General features: G+C 49.6%; 1 protein-coding gene across 4 annotated transcripts in view; it reads right to left on the bottom strand.

Annotated features, from left to right (window-relative positions):
• Window positions 1–6,918: 6,918 nt before the first annotated feature.
• The window catches only part of CNIH3 (cornichon family AMPA receptor auxiliary protein 3), a 93,426-nt gene continuing 78,364 nt past the window's right edge, over window positions 6,919–21,980 (bottom strand). For 2 of the 4 annotated variants that reach the window (XM_040985759.1, XM_040985761.1), the window contains 3 exons: window positions 15,180–15,292; window positions 13,621–13,764; window positions 6,919–10,219 (listed from right to left, as the gene is read on the bottom strand). In XM_040985759.1, the coding sequence (XP_040841693.1) occupies window positions 10,192–10,219; window positions 13,621–13,764; window positions 15,180–15,292 (285 nt within the window). In that variant the 3' untranslated portion in view covers window positions 6,919–10,191. Of the gene's footprint in view, window positions 10,220–13,620; window positions 13,765–15,179; window positions 15,293–17,747; window positions 17,764–21,980 lie in introns of all 4 variants that reach the window. The other 2 variants (XM_040985760.1, XM_040985762.1) reach the window with 2 other exon arrangements.

Genomic DNA, 21,980 nt, shown 5'->3' with positions numbered 1-21,980 from the left:
CAAGAGGAACAATATTCACCTTCCTGCTCTATTCTCACCTCTCCCAACACCCACTACTGCTAACAAGAGTCTAAAAAGTCAATCCTTGAATCTGACAAACCCATTACCATGGTTTTCGTCTCCCTGGGAAGAAGGTCAGATCAACTCCTAACCCAAATTTTGGTTTGAATGTTGAGGCTGACGAAGCCACATATGAACTAAGAAGGATTGAAGAGATTAATCACCTCCTAGATTAGGAGGACAGCCTCCAAAATGGCTAAAGAGAACGGAGGGTTACTAGGCTGGCTTTTGCTGTAGTCAGGGGTTACAACAAAGGCAGGGATCTCATATGCAGGCCAAGATTCTAAACTTCTAGCAGGTGTTAAGGAAGGATGTTGCAACCTTATTGGCAGGCTTATGAGCGGAGCAAAAGAGGAAGGAGAGTGACAGGCACTGGAGACACCAGCTGTCAAGCATCAACTGGAGTTAGATGCTTAATTATGCCATACTATAATGCCCTCACCTACTCAACAACACCCAACTCAACATGACCTTTCTCTCCCCCTCAAAACAAAACAATTACTCTCTCTTAAGCTCTTAAAAGCCAAAAATACATCATTTTTACCAAGTCCCCTCACTTACTTATCCTCATAGTACTTCTCAAAATCTTCTACCCCTTTTTCTTGTGTCAGAAAACAATGAGAAGCTGAAACCCTAGATCTTCACCTTTGCCTTCCTACCTGGTAACCTTGGATGAGGTCTTGAATCTTACTGTGCTTTGGTGTCTCATTTGTAAAATGGGAATCGTGATGATACCTGCACTACACAATTGTTGTGAGAGAAAATGAGGTGGAATTCATGGAATTCTTACAATGCTTGTAGTGTTGGCAATCTGTCTCTCAACTGGGTTTTACAGCACTTGCATCTTTCAACCATTTTTTGTTTTCCAATCTTCAATCTAAAGGTAGACTGGACTTTGTAAAGCCTAAATCTCACCATGTTTCCCATCTCTTCTTAACGCTGCAATCAGCTGCAGATGTCCAGACACTCCCTATGGTGATTCTAATCTCTTCACTTTGCTCCAGCAGAAAGAGGCAGAACTGACCTGGATTAGCTAAAGACACAGTGATGGCCGAAAAAGCCATCAAGAAATATCCGAAAACAACTGCTATCATATGTTTGTTAACAAGTAACAACAGTGTTTCTAAATCCAACGAACGTTACTATTTCTGATAGGAAAAAGAATCTGGGTAAAATAAATCTGACAGTACCTAAAGCAGTTCATCATAAAACATGTGACAGATGAACACAATCGACAATCACCTCATGCTGATAGCAATGGAAACTGCAGAATTCAATACGGAGGAAAATGCAAAATTAGCAAAGCATTAGTCACCAAATAAAAGTCCCACTGTCTGAGACATTCCATTGTTAAAAATTACTGAATAAACCGCACATTGATAGAGACTTTTGTAGTCCACATTTGACTTGGAAAATTAAAACTTGGTAAAATGAGTGTTCCTGAGGACATGCGGTAGCAGGAGCTTTGATGACCACTCACCACTAGATCAATCTTTGTCATAAATTTGATTACAAAAATCTTAGAGAAAATATTCTAGGAATGTGAAAATAAAAAAAAAATCTGGGGAATGATATAATGATACCATTTTGAAAATGACCTAGGTAATTTGTCTAAATAGAGTTCATTCTCTATCTTTCTGTCTCAGTGAAAGTTACCCAAATTGACAAAGTTCTCACTTAAATATTTGTATTTTTAGTTACAAAGGAAAAAAATTACCTTGCGGGGGGGGGAGGGGTCCACACAACTGTGTCTAAATGGCCTTTACCCTTACTTGCCCCTAGTCCTTACACAGGAAAGGATAATCCACCAAGCCGAGGACAGCGTCTTAAATGGGAGAAGTAGAACTGGGCAGCAACCAACACCCTTTTCTTTCTAGAGGCCAAATTCTCCAGTACTTCCATCCAACAGACCCAGAAACAGCTCTACTTTAAATGGACTCTATAACGCAGGAGAAAATGCAAAGTCCTCTGTGATTTGAACAGCCCCTTGCCTGTGCTTTTCCATATCATATTTGAATTCATATAAATAATCTTATTCAGGATTCATTTCATTCTTGCAGCAAGACTCATTAGCATGCCTATCTCACAAAGGAGTAAACTGAGACTCAGAAAGGTAAGGTAATATGGTCGACACCACACAGCCAACAAGATGGGGAGTCAGAATCTCAGTTTAGATCCTTCTCACCTCAAGACCAGTACAGACAGAGTTGATCCACGTCCTGCTTAACATCACAGACCCAGTGGCCCAATTCAAACCCATGAACACAGCTGATTAAGATTCCCAAGCATACTGCACAGGCTTCTTCCTGGAGCCAACACTAACCCCTCTGGAATATTCACCATCCTGTCCCCAATGCCCACCCCAGGCCTTCAGTCTCTCCTCGAAGCAGGCAGAAGGAGGAATCATGTGGTGGATGGAGTACAGTGTTTCCACTGAGCCCAGGCCAGATATCACTGGCCCAGCTCAATCTTATCTGCTCTCCTTCTCCCCTTGGGACTTACCAACTCCCCCAAAATTGGAGATGAGTAAGAGAGGAAAGCCTATAGAGGTGACATATTATTCCACTTTTCATAATTTTAACTGAAATACCTGAGAAGAGCTTCTTTGAGACAGAGTATCACTTCACCTTACAATGAAAAATGGATTCAGGATGTGGCAGAATCCCAGCTTGGCAGGTGTGGCAGCATCAAGCTATGGCGAGCCAGGAAGCGAGACAGAAAACCAAAGCTGAAACTTAAGTCAAACTCTCCTCTTTCTCAACATCTCCAAGGGCTCACCTTAAAGACACAAAGACTTCCTTCCCATCAGCCCCAGTTCTCAAGCACTTAAACAGCTCCATGTTTAATCAATCAAACATTAAGAATGCATTTCAACAACAGCATGAAATCCCACTCAACCCACAGCAGGTGAGCAGGGCTGAAGTCACTGTGTTCACCCACTCCCTTGGCCTTAAACGGCTCCACTGAGAGCATTGCTGGAGGCTTGCAGGCCGAGGAGCAGCTACTGAGCCCCTGTTTTCTGCCAGAAGTTCTGGACAAAAGCTGAGCTAGTGATGGGCTTCAGACGAGCTCCAAGACACCGAGTGAACAACACACAGGTTTCCAGTGTGTGTTCCCCACTGGAAGCTTCCCTAGCCACAACCAGACTCTCAGAAGCCAATGAACTGCAGCCATAAACCTGGCTTTCTCTCCATTGGCCAAAGTTTTCTCAAGTGTGATGCCTCCAAAGGGTGGCAGAGTTTAGTTAGTCCCTCTGTGGCTCTGGAGAACAGATCTCTTAAAGCCTCTGTTTACAGCCGTGAGCTTTAGTGACTCCAGTGGTTCCTGCAGCAGCAAGCAACAAGCTGCCTACACTCAGGACATGGCTTTGCCTGCTTCATTGCCACTGGGTCCAACAGGATGTCTCTGGGATGCAGGTTGCACTGGGCCTCCCAGAGGCTGAACCTTCTGCCTCCCTTGGTCCTCCTTGGGACCCCGGGGCAATTTCTGCTGCCCACAGATTCTCAATCTCCAATGTGATTCAACAGCTATTTCCTGAGGGCCTTCTAGGGACAGTACCCAGTGTTGGGGCTACATAGATAAATGCTCATCTCCAAAGGACCCATCCATTTGGCCATTGCTGCATGTGGATTATGGGGACTCATGATTACCAGTGCCCTTGTCCCGCCTGGGCCATGCCCTGCTCCCTCCCACATCCCCTTGTCCCCTTGTACTTTCTACTTGGAGAACCCATCCCATCCTAATGAGCACACAGTCCCTCACCCTACCATGGACTCTGACAAGTTCCATCTGGTGTCTCCCCCAACTGCATTCCCCAGGACATGCCCTACCAACTGTTATCCCTCTCCCCAAGCTTCTGATGGAAGATTCCTTTGGTCAGAGTGTGGGAAGCCCATGATGTGTTTTGCTCAGCAGTGCCACAGGTGTTGTACCCCACAACATCCCTTATGCTAACACCATTCCAGAACTTGTGCTGGGACGCAACTGCTCCAATTACCACTTGAAGAAGAGATAGGGTGGGAGTGCTTTCCTCTAATCCCTGCCCTCTTCCCCCTTGGAACCTTAACTCTTTGTAAGCAGTTTTCCAGAAACTTCTCCACCCAAGCCTATGAAATGGACTCTGAATGCCCTGCTTCGGGCAGGCTCAGATTCTCAATGTCCTTCTTGAAGCACATGGCTGCAAGCTGAACAGTGCTCTCATGGTGAATAGGGGACAGCCAGGGACACTAGGGCCAGCCTCCATCACTCTACTAGAGAGTTAATATGTCTAACACATCACACCTTCCTGGAAGGCAGATCCCACCAGCAGCTACCTGAGCTTACAGTCCATGAACACGCACTGTCCACTACAGCTCATGGCCCCAACTGTCCCACACTCACCTCTTATATGTTCTTTCTCTTTCAGCCCATTGTGAGACTTTCAATTTATACCGATTTTATTTCTTCTAGTAGGTCTAGGTTTCTGATTTCCTTTTTCAATATCCTTTTCTGGTTGTAACTTTAATCCTTACCCACTCCATGGCCTTGCAGGATCAATGAGTGCCGTTGTATTGAATGAAGTCAGAGACAGTAAGTGGGAAACAGCACAGGGCTAAGGGCAAGGACAGAAACCTACTAGAAAGTGGTCCATTCCAAAGGAAGAATGAAGGCCTCAGGTTACGTCAAGAACAGTACTGCTAAGGTCCAAGTATAAAAGCATTTTCACCCTGAAAGATGTTACACTTACCTTTTCCACAGCACCAAGCCATCATATCCTGCAGTGCAACAGCACCCAACAAGTAGTATTTCTACCGCCTGTAGGGGAGCAAAAAAAGTGAAAGTGGCAGTACCACAGGTATCACTGCTGTGGGATGGTGACAAGCATACCCACTGTGCAGCACTAGGGGTGATGATGCTGGCCTGGGCGCTCCCCGCTCCCACAGTAAGTCACAAGGTATGCCTACCCTTGGAAGTGTGTACTGGTAGAGGCTTCACTCACACTCACAGAGGTGACAGAGGGGAAGGAACCTAATCTGAAGCACCGACCGTCTTCTGTGGTTTAAATACTGTCCCCACAGCCAGTTTCTGGCTACTGTGGAACACTTCTAAGTGATACCTAGGATGCTTGCCTAGCGTTGCCACCGCACATGCAAAGGCACAACAGCAGTGAAGGAGGAAGGGATGCGTTGTGACTAACATCCTTATTTCAATATAACTTACTTAAGTTATATAACTCCAGCTTTACCAATAGCTGCGTATGACAACTGTTCAGCTAGCTGTCACAAGCCTGCCTAAACTAACACACCATGAGCTGGGAAGGAAGAAAAAGGCATCATGTGGTCATCAAGAGGTCAGGTTCACAGCACAGGAAGCCCCTCCAGGGATCTTTAGAACTACCTCACAATTAAGTGCGAGCAGAAGGGACGATAAATCAGCCAGGGTCAAAACTTAGAAAATATGGTTTTGTTGTGCCTTTGCTAAGCCTGTGTCCATTTCTGGCTCATAGGCAGCAGTTGAAACCCCTGAGCCAAGGGGTCAGCCCTGGGGTCTTTGCCTCTACAGATGCAGCTCCCCACTAGGCAAGACTGCTCCCTGCTCTGAAACTGGGACAAAGCTGCAAATTGCCCCCCTCCCCCTAGCAGCCTGACTGTGTCCTGAGGCATCACCCCCTTGGTGGGTTCCTGCTCCCCTCTGCCTGGGGTGACCTAAGAGCATACTCCTGGATCCCCCCTCAATCACTCACAGCAACACCAGTCTTCAGAGTCCCAGGGACAGAGGCAGTCCCAAACTGTCCAGCTTGGATCAACAACTCCAAGATATGGAGAATGTCCTGCCCAGAGCACAGCTGTGAATCAAGCAGTCCAAGTCCAGAAAGAGAGAGTTATGTAGAGGATCTGGGCGATGGCCCAGCATGGGTCGCAATTAATTGTTGCCAGGGCATTTGGCCGGCTGCATTCATCTCTCACACAGCACAAAACTGTCATATTGACAACAACTTTATTCAACAGTGGTGCCAACTAGCAAGTCTAAAAACAGTGAGCAGAGACGAGCGTTCCTGAGAGATTTCTTGAGCTGTCATCCTGAAACAGGTTCTCAGCTGCAAGTTCTCTGTACCTAACATGCCACAACAGCACTCCACAGGAGGCACTGCGACCCCCATCTCAGAGAGCAGCATGTTCAGTCTCAGAAAGATGAAGCAGCTTGCCCAAGATCATACAGCCCAGATCATTTCAATGACAGTCACCCACCCTGCGCTGCCTGGCTGTGGAACATGGGAGGTCAGCAGAGCCACTTCTCAGGTCAGCCCACTTTCCTGCCACATCTCTATCCTCTCTGTCATGTCCTGCTGCCTTCCCTGAACCCCACCGCTCTTTCAGGGATGCAAACATGACCAAGGCCTCAGAGTCCCAAAGGCTGGGATTGGAATCTAGGCTCTCCAATTTATGGACTGTGGGCTCACATGCTTGACTCGAGAGGCCTGGCTTCTTCCAACTACCACTTGTTGACAGTCATTCCTACCTTCCAGGATGACTGTGGGAATGACATGAGGCCACAGATGTCCAGCATCATGCAGAGCAGCCATCGTAGCAGGGGTCCAGCAGGAGCTGTCATCATAAGCCAGAGAACATGGCCAAGAGAGGAGTCAGGTCCTGGCCCAACCTTCATTCAAGTGCTATAGATGGGCATGGTTGGGTCCTGGGATCTTCACTGCCCTCCCATGGGGCCAACAGGCTTCAGTGGTCCCTCCATGGGAAGGAACCTTGCCCTGACACAGACACAGAACAAAGTGGGGGTGACGAGAAAGATTCCATAAGCAGCACTTACCACATGCTGGGCACTGTTGTAAGTTATTTGCAGAGACAAATTCATTTGATTTTTTAGATTTTATTTAAAAGGCAGGGAGACAAAGACAGACAAATGACAGATCAATCAAAATTTCCATTCTCTCAGATCCTCTCCAAATGCTTTCAACAGTCAGGGCCAGACAATGTTGAAACCAAGAGCCCCAAACCCAACTTGAGTCTCTAACATGGCTGGCAGGGATCCAACTAGCTCAGCCATTTACCAGCTCCCATCAAGGGTACACACTGGCAGGAAGCTAGAATTGTAATCAGAGCTGGACTTGAACCCAGGGTACTCTGATGGCGCCATGGATCCTAAGCCTTGTGCCACTGCCAGCCCCCATTTAACCTGGAGAGCAAGCTGGTGTGGTGGTTCATCCTTTTCCCACCTAAGTGAAAAGAGCATGGGTGACTCCCCCAGGGCCCACTCAGCCCTAAGGGGAAAAGGGACCCATTTCCCAGCAGCACCTTCCATCTATGCCCCCAATGAGCCTTCACAGCTCCAGCACATTCCTCTGTGATGACCCCAGTTCTGAGAAACACGGAGGAATCTCCCCAGTGTCACTCTCCCCCTGCTCTTCAGTCATTTCCATAGGAGACACATCGAGAGGCAAAGATCTCCAAACAAGCAAAATTGTGGGAGCAGAGGCAGTCCTGGCTTAACCCCAGCTACAGCTGCTACACAGCCTTTCTGGCTGTGCATTCCTGCAAGCTCTCCTTGTCCCAGTTTGCTCATCTGTAAAACAGACAGAATCGGCCTCATGGTTTTGTTGTGGGGCTGAGAGAGAGGCATGAGGAACTGTGCCCGACACCTCCATTGATAACTCCAGCTACTGTTGGACGCCTCTTGGCAGTATCGTGCTGCCACACCAGGCTTGTCCTCACCTGCCCTGAGACTCACTGGCATCCTCATTGGCAAACTGGGGATAAGAATCAAACCTTGCTTTGCAGGTTCCTTGTGGATATGGGTGCAACTGCCATCAGAGTACTGGACAAGACACCTGACCCGTGCCATCACAGCACTGGGCAGGGCGCCTGGTATCCAACCTGTGCCATCAGAGCACTGGGCAGGGCACCTGGTACCTGACCTGTGCTTTCACTCCGGTGCCCAGGCCATGTATTTTTAGCATCATGAGCAGCTTTTCCTAGGAACTTGATGTTTTTTGCAACTCCCAACAGATCACAGGGTTATTTCCCATCACCACCTATGGAAGGGAAATAATTGCACGTGTCTGTTTTATAAATATAAGGGCTACCTAAAGGAGACCTGCATCTCAAAGCTTTTAAAGGATCACTTTAGAGGGGAAAAAAAAAAAAAACCTCTCGCAGTAAATCCAATCTGAGGTCAGAACACAAAGGAAAACGGGCCACCAAGTGCTACCCTTCAAGCTCTAATTTTCAGTTTCTTTTCTCAGAAAAAAAAAAAAAGTCAACAATCCCAAGCAAATCCACACAGGACCTTAAGCTATTTGCCAACTTTCGTTGGGGACAAAAAGGACTTGCAGTTGCTGTGTGACCTTAGGCAGGCCATGTACCTTCTCTGGACCTCAGTTTTCTGACAAATACAAAAAGTACAGCATTAACTTCACGGGCTTGTGGTGAGGGTCAAGTGGGAATGCTAATTCAACTTGGCCCAGAAGGCAAAGCATGGGGTCAGGTTGAATTAGTATTATTTGATACTAGTATAATGACTCCCAACTTAATGCTTAACCCTAGACAGAGACCTGTAGGAAGCTGGTGACTCTGTGTCCTCGTCCCTGGTCAGTCTGAATGCCCTGCTTTGACAAGCTCCATGCCCTCGTGTCTCCCGTCAGAAGGCACTCCAACCTTTCTGGAACGAAGCAGAAATAAAAGCCACTCAGCTTCACAGGGTGAAGCAACGCAGCCCTCTCTCGGCAGGTGCATCCACAAGGGGGGGGCGGGCAACAGCTGCTGTCAGCAGCCTCATGGCCAAGGCTGTTTTCGGCAAAAGCATGGCTGGTCCACTTGGTATGCAGCCCAAGCAGGATCGACTCTGTCCCCCAGCCAGCAGTGCCCCAGTTGGGAGAAAGAGCCTTGGCCAGAAGGAAGCCTCCTCCTGGAAATGCCGCTGTGAATTCTGCCATTTCACACCATTAGCCACTGAGCCAAGATATGCATAGAATTTTTAGAAGTGCAATGCTGTTTTGGAAAGATTTGCTTCTTCTCCCTCCCAAATTGCCAACCAGAGGGAGATGAATCCAGCCCAGGATGGGGCTGAAATGCAAGAGCCGTTAGGTGAGCACTCAAGTTGTCACTGCATTTTAAACACAGCACACAACATGCTACCCAAACATCATTCATAAGCTCGAGTCACAGGTTTCACACGGAAACCGGGCACATGTAGAAATAGCTCAAGTATGCCCAACAGTAGGAAAACAAGGAGGTATGAGGAGTCAAGGCCACAATCACTGTGCCCACCTTGAACATCCCAACATCTCAACCTTGTCATCATGTATGCTCTTGCATATAAGCCCACACGCCACATGGAAAATTCTAAACAAGCCAATGTCCTTGTGTTAAACCACACAGCTCAACGATGCAGTGTCAGAACCATGGTTATCATCATGTTGTCTCACTGTCCAGCTGCCTGGCTGCCCACTGGCAGAGCAGCCCCTCCAAGTATCTGCCAGCCTGGGACATTTAGTTCCTCCATTTATCACTTCCTCCTCTGATGCACCTGTCTTGGCACAGAACTCATTATACCAGGGAACTGCCCCAACCAGACTCCTGGAGTCCTTAGGCCATTGTGCTCACACACAGTGGGGTGTTGAGGCTGATGTCCCACGGCTGGAGGCAAAACTCAGATCTGGAAGGAACACAAGAGTCTGCAGCACTCGTGAGCATCCTTGCAGCCTTCGGGGGGGTCCTGCAGATGTAACCTTGACTCTGGTTCCTTCCATTCCTTTGCAAGCACCACCCATCCTTCCATGGTCCCCACTCCCGTAGTTCAGGAAGTCAGCGTTGGACTCACAGGTGGGGGGTTGGCTGAAGTGGATCCTGGAAGCAGCACTCTATGATGACAGGATTTTGTCACTTCCTCCCCACGCAGTACAACCACCAGGTGTGGGATCTGAACACCACTACAGATTGGGACACAGGGGGCAACACCAGATCCACAGGGTAGCTCCACTCCCAGCTGCTGCTGGCTTCTGGCACCTGATCAGTCATGCTTATGTGGCCTCTTGCCCACACGTGCCCACTCTGGTTCCCGCTCTGATGTTACTCGCAGAAGTGAACTTTCTGGCTTGGCCCATCTTAGTCTCTGATGAGTTGAGTGTGTGATTTTGAGTTAGGAGCTCACTAGAGTGTAGATCATGCTGTGTGCAAAGAGGAAGGGAAAAGAAAGTATTAGTGAGAGCCTGGGATGAGTTCAGGACAACCTCCCAAAGGCGAGAGGACCTCTCCACTTCTCACCACCCCACCAAAGCACTGTACCCACCCCACTACGGGGCCTTGACTACTTCCCACAAAACCACAATGAACATCTGTTAGCAGAGCATGAATGATGTAATTGCTGTAAGCACACAATATTATTCTCATCAGGATAGTTATTATGGCTGTTACTCTTTTTCCTGTTATTGCACAGCAGGTCTTGGGGAGAAAAGGGGAATGCATAGGACTGCTTACGTCACCAACAACTGCGTGCTCACCTGATAGCTATGTCCAGCAACTCACAGCTTGAGCTGGATGATACATTAGTACCAGGAGAAAGGTCCACATGACTGTGGCCAGGGCCAATATAGGGCAAATACTCTCGGGGCGTACAATTTAAATGAGGTGCCTGACCCTCCTGCTTCTAGCAGGCTCTGCACATCATGGCAGTGCCCCAATACCAATACTAGGCAGGGTAAGCAGGGAAGACAAGTCTCCTGTGCTCTCAGAAGAGGCTTCAGGTTAATTATGCAGGGCTAACAAATGAGATCTGCACCAAAAGAGGCCACTTTTGTCTATTTGGCAGAAAGAAAAACTACCTGCTTTTCACATCCTATAATTCTACAATGAGAAAAAGATTGGTTTAAGAAGCAAAACCAAAAGGAATAAACTAAAATGTGTTTCACTTTAATCCTATGCCTCTGGGAAGACTGAAGGAACTTTACTCAGTAGCTGATGTTCCATCTCCCAGAACCTGTCAACCCAGAGCATCACTGGTCAGCTGCGGAGCCAGAGGATTTGCTTACTCCCCTTGGGAGAAGGAGAAGATTGGAAGTACATCGCTCATGATCCTCAAGGTGAAGAGCCACATTTCAACTGCAAAGCCAGCGCTTCCTTCACACCAGTACTGCGCCTCATGGCAGCTGTCTCTCCTTCCCCATCTATGTTCCTGCTTCCCTTGAACATTTGTTGAGTATCTGCTGCATGGCAGGTACCCTCAGGACTGGGGAACACCATGGGGAGGGCTACAGGGACTGAAGGCAGGCCCAGCCTTTCAAGACACATACAGCCACGCTGGAGCAACAAGCAAGGAGTCCATGGGCTACTGCTAAGCACTGGGCACTGGCCAGGGCACTGTAGATGCAGAAGTCCATGACACAGATGAGTTCTCAGCCTTCAAGGGACAGATCACCCACAGTGTAACTGCAGCTGAGAGAAACAAGCCTGGGGAGAAGTATGCCCCCAGAAGAACTGGGCAGGCGAGTGGTGCTGCTTCAGGAGCGGATCACAGGTCTGTTTCCTCCTATAGACTTACAAAGATCTCACTGTTGAGCAGGCAGAATTCTCACGACCATTCCCAGCTAGAACCAGTCTTTAATGCAGGACCATCCTTGACTTAGCATGGTACAGCTGAACAGTCTTCCAACTTTCAAGATTATCTTTGATCATTCAGAGGGGCTATTCAAGGCTTTATTATAAAATAGGCCTCATGTTGGATGATTTTGCCCCAGCTGCAGGCAAATCTCTGAGAATGTATAAAGTCAGCTAAGCTAAGTCATGATGTTCAGGAGGTTTAGTGTGGTCAACTGCATTGTAGGCAGTTTTCAAGTTATAGGGGCAGAGAATCTAGCAGGATGTAGCCCAATCCTAAATTGAGGGGTTTATTATTATTAGCTGGTCCATATCGTAAGGGACCCAAAAATATCAACTGGTCCAAAGGCACACTGAGAAGGGGGTGGCAGCAGATGGAGACTCATGATTAGCATAGGAAAATGAGCTAAGGCCCAGGAGAGCCAGAAAAACTGTTATGCATTATCTGGGATCTCGGACAAATTCCTTAACGTTTCCCAAGTCCTCAGGATCCCCTCAGTATCCGAGACCCTTCCATACCCAATGCTGCCTTCCCAAGCACTACTGCCTGAGCCTGTGCTCAGCTCAAGGATGACTCTGCATACACACAGAGCCTGGATACATGGAGCTGTGCTCTTCCCCAGCTCCGAATCTGGGGCTTGCAGGTGCAAGAAACTGTGCTTTTCAGCATCCCCGAGAGGTCAAGTTCAACAATGCATGAGAGCACAGTTAGACTACCACCTAGGGTGGCAGTGTAGTAGAAGCAGCAATTGCTTCCAATCCTGTTCTGGAAACAAAGAAGGAATGGATGTAATATAAAGACGGTGCCAAGGTAAAGAAATGGCCAGGAAATCAACAGTCAAACAAAATGCTTGGACCATGCATGGTGACACAAGCCCATCCACCAATGGCCAGGAGCTGCTAATACCACCCCGCGCCATCCTTCCACCTACAGCTGAGCAGGCATTGAGCTGCTTTGATTCCCCTGTGGAAATCCATCGGCCTCCCTCCCCATGGGCTTCAGGGAAAGCACCAACTCTGTGCTTCTGGCTTAGAGGAAGGACAATGCCATCTCTGGGGACAGACATTCAGCTCCCACAACCCCTGTCATAGCCTGATCCCATCCTGAGGTGGCCATGGAACCTGACATCCCCACCCTTCCTCTTCCTCACCTGCCTAGTGTCAGCCATGCCCCCTGGAGAGTGCTGGGATAGCTGAAAATGTCTATGGCCCTGCCAGAGGTTGGGTGGGGCCTGCAGGGTGACAGGTTGAGAAGCCTCAGAGATGAGCCCCAACAGGGAGAGGATGAAGGAAACATGCTCAGAGAAGGCACTCTCTGGGGAGCGGGGCGAGGGATGTCCAACCAAAAGGCCATTTGCTAAAGCTCCCTGCTTAGCCAGGAGGTTCTGAGTGCAGACGTGAGAAGAAGGAAGATTCCTGAAATGAAATTGCCAAGTCAGCAGGTTCCACTGAATTAGGATGGCCTTATGTCATCTGGGAAGAATGGAGAGCATCAATATAATGACTGTACATGTCACACCATGAAGCATGATCACCACTGTGGGGTATCTGATGTGAAATCCCAGAAATTTTACCATCAGGAGAGGGGGCCAGGGACCATGAGGCTATGACCTGAGGCCATAGGTAAGCAGGGAAGCACTCCATGGAACCCCAAAAAGCAGGAAGCTCAACTGGGAGGAATCAGCAGCCTACTGTTCTGTTGCTGATTCGCTCCTGAGGTGGAGAGGGAGGATAGCAACAGCAGCAGGAGTTTTCCATGTGTGGCTCTAAGCAAGAGCACAGCAGCACAAGGCCTCCTATGGGACCTTCTGGCCCTCCCCTTTTCATACAGAAGCTCTTGTTACCAAACCTAAGTGTAATCACGCCCAGGTAGCCACAAAGACGCCCCTAGTCTCATCCACCTCCTCAAGACCAGCCTGAAATCTCCTTCCCCTGGTTGACAAAGTCCTCCTCACCAGGCAGGGCAGTGACTCACCAGTAAAGGTAGTAGAAGAAGGAGAGAAGATAGAAAGCCAGCTTGCACCAGGCCTCCTTCTGACAGTAGCTTAGGGTGTCTGCGTTCATAACCACCGGTGGGTCGTAGGCGAGTTCCGAGCTGTCTGCAGGACAGTGGAAATACCTGGAGGACAACAGGGAAGCAACATAAGGGACTCTGAGGCATTGCCTGCGCCTCGCCCTCCCGGCACAGGACTCCAGTGACCAGCAGCTATCTGCCTTCCACCAGTGTCAGAGTTGGGCACCTCTACAGTGTGGCTTGATGGCCACCTCCTAACAGGAAGGACACTCGGATACGCACACAACTGCTCTGACATATAGAAGAAAGAGTGTGTCACTTGCTGCCATCTGGAGGCACCAAGAAGGGACTCCTTCCAGCAGAGCTGCAGGTGTGGTGGAGGCAGGGCCACCTTGCCTCCACACCACTCTACCTGCCATTTAACTTAGAAATTCATTGCATTGGATCTCCCACCCAGATTCCCCTTGAAAATCCCCAGTGCCCTGGGAGGGGCCTCCCACCTTAGGATGCAATAAATGTATAGGTTCTTCTCTGAGAGAGATACCCAGCATGGCGAAGTTGATGCTGACCATGTACAGGGACAGAGCACTTCCAGGAGGAGCTGGGGGTAAGTGAAATCACAGTAGGTGGAAGGCAGGAGGCAGGAAAGAGGCCTCGAAATACCACATCTGCAGCTGCTCCGTGCGAACCAGTCCAGGCCATGAAGGAGCCCAGGACACTGAGTCACTACCCTGAGAACCTGTGCCCTGCTCGCCTCCAAGCACCCAGGCCCAAATCTCCTGCTCATGAGCTGCCTGTCAATCACTTGCTGAGGGAGTTCTGAGAGGCCACATGTACAGGTCAGTGGCTCCCACAGTCAATCCTGACCAGGCATCTAAGAGTGGGTTCTTGGTGACAGACTGCACCCAGGCCACTTCCAGGCCACTCTGTGCAGTATTTACTCACAGAGCTGGGTAGCCAGCACCATCATCTAACAGCAGATCATTCCCCTCACCCCACATAGAAAGCTCTGTACCCATTGGCCATCGCTCACTCCCTCCCAGCCCTTGACATTCACTCATGTTCTTCCTGTCCCTACATATATGCCTACTCTGGGTTGTTTTCACAGAAATGGGATCATACAGCATGTGACCTTTTGCGCCCAGTTCCTTTCACTTATATTCATCGATGCAGTAGCTGGTATCCGTTCTTCTTTTCGTTGCCCAGTGATATTCCAGCCTAAGGATGTACATAGCATCCAGCTGACCCACTGCTCAGCTGCTGGATAATTATGGATAATGCTGCAGCTGTCTCCAGCACTGAGCTACAAGGTAGGCTTGAGGTTAGTGCAGCCACTGGGAGGTGCCTTCCCTGCTGAGATTTGCTGCCTAGAAGCAGCCTGGGAAGGTGGCTTTGGGCGGGGAGGGGGGGTAGTTCCTGAAGGCAGGCACAGGGTGATTGACCCACCTGGGCTGTCAGTGTCCCTGGAGAACAGGCTACTCGGACAGGAAGCAGGCAGGGGCCAGGTGAGGCAGACTTACCTCCAGAAGTGATAGAAAAGCAGTGGGACATTCAGCCCCAGGGTGAGCCACTCCTGTGCACACAGGAACATGATGCAGAAGAGGCTGTGGATGGAGTATTCCGGAAGTACCAGCTGCAGAAGGAGCAGAGACACGGGTTGGGGTTAGAGGCCAAAAGCCATTCCAGCTTCAACAGCACCTGATACTGTGTGTCCCACGGAGGTTATGCAAATGGCCTCCCACAGCCACACAGTTACTACCCCAATGCTGTGATCCACCTCTGCCAGGTTCTCCTCCATATGGTACTGGAGCTTTTTTCTCCCGGGCCCAACTGGGCACAAACCCTCTTCACTTGCACCCAGGGATGACCACCAAGAAGCAGGTTAGGGATGATGTAGTCCCTGGCTATCCCTTCCAAGGTAGAGCCACCAAGACAGTGTGCTCAGAGTCCCCAGTAGCTCCTCGGCTGCTTACTCTTATCCTATCCCCTGTGAGCTGTCACCCCCAGTAACCCATAAACCTGAATGGAATTGGTGCTCTTGTTCCAAAATCAGGAGCATCAGGAAGAACCTGAGAAGTAGCACTACAGAGGAGCCAAAACAAAGACAAACAAGTGGTTCTTCTCTCCTCCTAGGAGCTGTCACTCCAGAGGCAGTGACACCAGTGGATGGACATGAGGTACAGGACCTCAGCACCATACTGACCGACCACATCGGTACCCCCTTCCAAGCACCTCCCATGTCCTGGGAGCTCAGGGGGCCAGCCCTTGGAACTGGAGGCTGAAAGTCTGCTATGTGTATCTCCATGCTGTCCAACCATCAACGTACACCTCTTCTGTCGAGGTGTGACACGAGAGAGACGGCAGCCCTGAATCACCTACTATGGCACCACCCTGGGTTCCAACTCCAACAAATCTCTGAGTGGATTCCAGGCTTGTGCATTCATCACCACTGCTCTATTCTCCCTGGGGCCTGATGTGTGATGGGAGCTACAGCCTTCCAAACCAGGAGGATTCATCACTGTGCCTATGCGAAGGGAAACTGCTTACTGAAGGCCAGCTGTCTGCAGAGGTCTCCAGGATTTCTAGGGATTGAGGAGGTGGGTGTTGTCCTGGGTGGCCTCTCCCAACTGTCCCTCTCTATGTAGAACATGGGACAGGGTCCCTACAAGTCCTGGGCTCCTCACATGGCTCCACAGAGACCTTGAGGAGTGGCAGTGCCTCTCTACAATCCCACTCCCCCCTTCTCCCTCGTCCGCAGGATGTAGAAGATGCAGGAGACTTGCTCCTTCTAGACCAAACAGAAACCAGCCCATCCCATGGCCATAACCACTGTCCTTCATCATCTTCCAGTTTGTGGCCCCTGAGGCCCAACAAATAACATTTCCCAGCCCCCTAGTGGCTGGCTGGGGTCCTGGGTGCTGTGAGCAAAACAGGTGTGAAGAGGAGGCTGCAGCACCTGATGGCTCAGACAAAATGCTCCCACGCATCTCCCTACTCTCTCTGACACAGCAGACACATGGAGGGAGGTGGCTGCTATACTATTCAGAAACATAAGACAGGCCCCTGCCTCTGTGATGGACTCAGGGTACCAACAGAGCTTCCTGTAGCTAGATAGAACCTATCTCATCCAAACTAGTCGGCAAGCCCTAGAATGAGTCATCAGTGGAAAAGCCAAGCTGCATGTCCTTGCCTCCTTCTCCGCCCCCAGCCTATCCACACAGTCCTTTCATGAGCAAGCCACAGAGGCCAGCCTGGCATGCTGCCCTGTTACTGGACATGCCAGGGAGGGGCTGGCCACCAGGCAGGCATAATACTTGCTCTTTTGTATGCACAGTTGTACCTAATATTTCCTACCACTGATCAGTAAACAACTATTCTGTAATGAACACTCCCAAACTCCCCAGGCAAAATATGGAAACGGACTGAAGCACCACCATAGCCCCATGGCCCTTGAGGCATCTCTGAGCAATGGAAAACTGTGTTTGCTCATAAAAGAGGCTGATGAATGGTGCTAGTCTCACTCCCTCATTCAATGAATGGAGAAACTATTTCAGGCAGGCCACAGTCTACTGAATTCTCATGTCTATTTATGCCTTGCTCTCTCTAGTGAAAAGTACTAAATTCATAGTCTCAATATAGGTAGGATGAGATTGCTGAAAAGACTGCATTTCATTCTAACCAGGGGGGATATCACAGAAGGTTTCCTGATCAAGGCATAATTATGGGAAGTTGGAAGCAACGAGTAAAGCCTAGTCGGATATGGAACACAGAGGTCAGTAATCTAGAAGTGGACCAATGGGCATAGTCACATAGAAAAGGAAAGAAGCCATCACCCGGGGTGGCTCTCTCCCAAAACATCCCACAGGCCCCACCTTCTTCAGGATGTGAAGGCCAAGCCAGAGACTGTGCGAGGACTGGATAGGTGCTAACATTATTCTACCTGTCCTGACTTCCCATCCAAGTTCCACCCACAGCTCAGCGTTAGGCCTTCCACCACAACCTCGTTTCCCCCAGAAACCCTATTTCTTTGTGTTTGACATGTTTTACACTCATTGATGCATCCTGTTATTCATTCACATATCCAACACTTGCTGCTTCATCTCCCTGGTAACTGTCACATACAATGGCAGAATGCTGTGGTGAGGGGCCCAACTTCTGCCTTATTTTCACTACAATGGTAGACAGGGACATTAAGGAGAGATTCATCTTGCTCCCAGAGGAACAAGAAATAGAGGATGTGCATGAGTTGAAAAGAAATAATGATGAGCCATGGCAGGGGAGGGGGCAGAGACGGAGAGGAGAAAGGCGGAGAGGTGCCAGGTGGCCCTCCTGTTGGAGAGTTATGTGCTCCCCACGCATCCTAGGAGAGGGGTTTTAAAGGGCTGATGGAAGCATGCTTGGGTCCCAATACATTGAGAACCTTGACCAAGAAAACCACAGGGAAGACTCCCAGCTGCGAGACTGAGCCTGAGTCTCCACCCACCTGCCAGCAGACCCTGTAAACTTGGACAAGCTTTTGTGCAGATATCACCTTGAGCTGAAAAGATCTGGCCTCTCTCCATGGCTATGTGAATCCTTATCTGTTACAGGATCATCTACAGTACCAGATCAGGGAGGCCCAGCGGCGTGGCCTAGTGGCTAAAGTCCTCACCTTGAACGCACCCGGGATCCCATATGGGCACTGGTTCTAATCCTGGCAGCTCCACTTCCCATCCAGCTCCCTGCTTGTGGCCTGGGAAAGCAGTCGAGGACGGCCCAAAGCCTTGGGATCCTGCACCCATGTGGGAGACCCGGAAGAAGTTCCTGGATCCTGGCTTCAGATCGACACGGCACCGGCCGTTGCGCTCACTTGGGGAGTGAATCATCGGACGGAAGATCTTCCTCTCTGTCTCTCCTCCTCTCTGTATATCTGACTTTGTAATAAAAATAAATAAATCTTTAAAAAAAAAAGTGCCAGATCAGGAAAAGTTGCCAGCAGCACTGAACCTGTCTTATGGGTAAAACACCACACCTCCCAGCAAGGCACATCGGACAGGTGAGGGAAAGAGCTCCCAGAAAAAAGAGACTCCTGTTGGGACAAATGTGTTTAGAGAGGAGGGAATCACAATTCTCAGATGCTAACCTACTCACTGTTGGCAAGGAAGTCAGAAAAGCGGCCCAGAGCCAATGATATTTCCTAATTTTCCTGATAAACCCAAGCATCCAGCTTCCACATGAGGTTAGAAGCACCAGGGACTATTCCACAGCCTGCAGGTTGAACCAGGGAACCCCAAATCTTGCCTCTTCTCAACAACCATCTTCAGTTCTCTGTGTGTCTGTCCTAAGAGTTAACAGTCTGTGAATGCAAAGAAAAAGCAAAAGGTAACAGTGTATCTTTTATGGGACTGTCCAGGCCTGCTTAAATGGGCCCTAAGATAGACAGTTGTCCTGAAGGTGAAGGCAATTTTCTCATAAATCCTTCACATCTGTCCCTAAATGAATAGCAACACACTGGCCCTGCTCAGAGTACACGGGGATTGGGGGGAGGGGACAGCAACAAGATGGGATAAGGTTTGGCAAGCTTGGGAAGTTAGGGTGTTGCTACACAGAGAGACTACGACAAAAGAGTGCCTCTTTAATAACCTGGTGAAGGTCACCCAACACAGACTACACCAGCAGTCTAAACATCCAGTCCTGGAGGGTGGGCAGTCCAGTCCTGGTAGGCACTGCCCTGTCAGGGCCCCACAACCCAACCTCAGAGAGCACAATAAAGTGAGAGCAGCCCAACAGTGAGGAACAGTGCATGGGCTGACTTGGAAGGTTGCCTGTCTGGTGGTGCTCAAGTGCTAAGTATGTGAATCTGTACCTACATTTATCAGGTATCTTCATTCATTCATTCATTTGAGAGAGGGAGAGCTCCCACTTACTGGTTTACTCCCCAGATACCTACAACAGATAGGGTTGGTCAAGAGCTTGGAATGCAATTTAGTTCTTTCACATGGATGGCAGGAATACAATTGCTGAAACCACCACTGCTGCCTCCCAGACCTGAGCTGGATATCAAACCCCAGCACTTTGACAAGGATCCCACAAGGCAACCAGGAAGAGTTCAGCTCCCTGTTCCCCAGCCCTGGTGCACCTGCCCTGCCTCCTCTTCCAACCCATTCCTTTATTAGAATCCAGCAGTGGTCCAGAGCCACCTGGAGGTCTTGCTAACATGGACTGCCAGACCCTATGGGACTTGGATGTGGGTGGATACTTGGAGTCTGTCCTTTATGATGACTTCCTAAGTGAGTCATTGAGAACACTGCTCCTCTGATTGTGGTGCCAAGACCATATTGCCAGCACCACCCAGAAGCTCCCTGGAGCTGGAGAACTGGGGCCCTGTCCCAGATCTCCTGAATCAGAACTTGCACTTTGCACAAGCTCCTCAGGTGATGTATAGGAACATGAAAGTGTGACAAGTAGTTGCTGAGCACCACCCACCTACATCACTCACCTGGGGCACTTGTTTAAAATGCAGATTTCTCAAGAGCCAGCACTGTGGTGTATCAGGTCAAGCTACTGCCTATGATGCTGGCATCCTATATGGATGCTAGTTCATGTCCCAGCTGTTCCACTGTGACCCAGCCTCCTGTGAAGAGCCTCATAAAGTAGCAGAAGATGACCCGAGTGTTTGGGCAACCACATGCAAGACTCAGAAGAAGCTCCTGGATCCTGATTTTGCCCCAGCCTGGATGTTGCAGCCATCCTGAAGTAGACTCTGGGGCCAAGAATCTGCATCTTCAGAAGCATCCGGGTGACTGTGTCAGACTGAAGCTGAGACATGTAGACCAAAGGTCGGGAAAGCACCTGAAACAGACGCTTCTGTTCTCCTACACCAGAGTATCCCATGTGCACAGAAATCCTTATAGTTAGCTCTGCTTACGGGACTATAGCCTGGGGAGAGAGTGTGGTCATGCGCACCTGGCTGTCAGTAGTCCCGTCACCACTGTTTGGCAGAATTCCAAGGCTCCTCTGGTCCCTGCACTCAGCAGCCTCCAGTCTTGGGGGGCCGACTTTGGCATCTTCCTGGGATGGAGGGCAGTGCTTCAACATCCTTACACTCCCAAATCTTCCTTCAGGTCCCCCCCATATTCTCCCACTCCTCCTCAAGCTCACCACTTCACCCTCTCAGTCCTCTCCCACCAATCTGTAGCCTTTTTGGTGTCTGCTCATTCAGGAGGTGACTGATTCCATGTAATCCAACCTTTAGACGGCAGCCCTGCCCACTCCTTCCCATCCTTCTAACACCAGTCTCATGCAGCATCAGGAGACACCTGGATTGCAGGGGCACCGCTGCCCATCTCCTCACACACGCGCTAAATGTCTACACTGCCTGAGAAGCCACCGGGAGGAGGGGAGAATGCAAGCACACTCGGATAAATAATGCCCCATTTTCCAACGGATGTGGTTCCCCTATGACCTACTGCCACTTCAGACATCCTACCCCTTGCAGAAACCCTCTCCTTTTCTTACTTTCTCTAAGCCAAGGATAACGTGGCGGGGGGGGGGGGGACGGGGAGTGGATCAGGTTCAGAGAATGAGGAGTCATCCGGCAGAGGGTCAGGATGCTTGAGAGGGGCACTAACTGTAAGGAATGTTCCAGAATGCAGAGGACAGGGTGACAGGTCCCACAAGCCTTGTTCCAGGGCTGAAAAGCCCCCACTTAGGCACTCACTCAAAGTTAACCAGCAACAAGCTCTAGCTAGGCCATGAATGTAAAACAGCCTGAAAAGGGGAGATACAGTGTAAGCAGCAGCACACACCTCACAGTCCATCAGCCATGAAAAAGGGGGAATAGTATCATGGCTTAGAAAATTAAGCCTCAGCCTACCATGCCAGCATCTCACACTGGCATCAGTTGGAATCTCAATTACTCCAGCTCCAATTCAGCTCCTCCTAATGAACCCTGAGAAAGCAGTGGACAATGGCTCAAGTGCTCAGGCCACTGACTCTTCTGGGAGACACAGAAGCAGCTCCGGATTTTGGTTCCTGGCTCCTGGCTCCTGGCTCCTGGCTTTGGACCAGCCCAGCTCCATCTGGGGAGTGAACCAGCAGATAAAACATTTCTCTTTTTCCTTCTCTCTAAAATTTGCCTTTGAAATAGAAACAAGTAAATCTTAAAACACACACACAATGAAAATGGACAGTGAAGGACAAGTGGAGGCAACCTACAGGAACGTGGCCTGGGGGAAAGAGGACAGAACCAACAATTCTCACTGAGGGAGGGAAGCAGAGAGTGCCCCGTGGAGGAAATGCCCTCTACGCCAAGAACACAGCTTGAGTTCTGCTGAGGAAGG

Source organism: Ochotona curzoniae, unplaced genomic scaffold (assembly GCF_017591425.1).
Source record: "Ochotona curzoniae isolate NIBS_2020 unplaced genomic scaffold, NIBS_Ocur_1.0 contig_430, whole genome shotgun sequence".
Taxonomy (NCBI): domain Eukaryota; kingdom Metazoa; phylum Chordata; class Mammalia; order Lagomorpha; family Ochotonidae; genus Ochotona; species Ochotona curzoniae.
The sequence above is the reverse complement of the archived record's forward strand: the minus strand, read 5'-3'. Positions and strand labels throughout refer to the sequence as shown.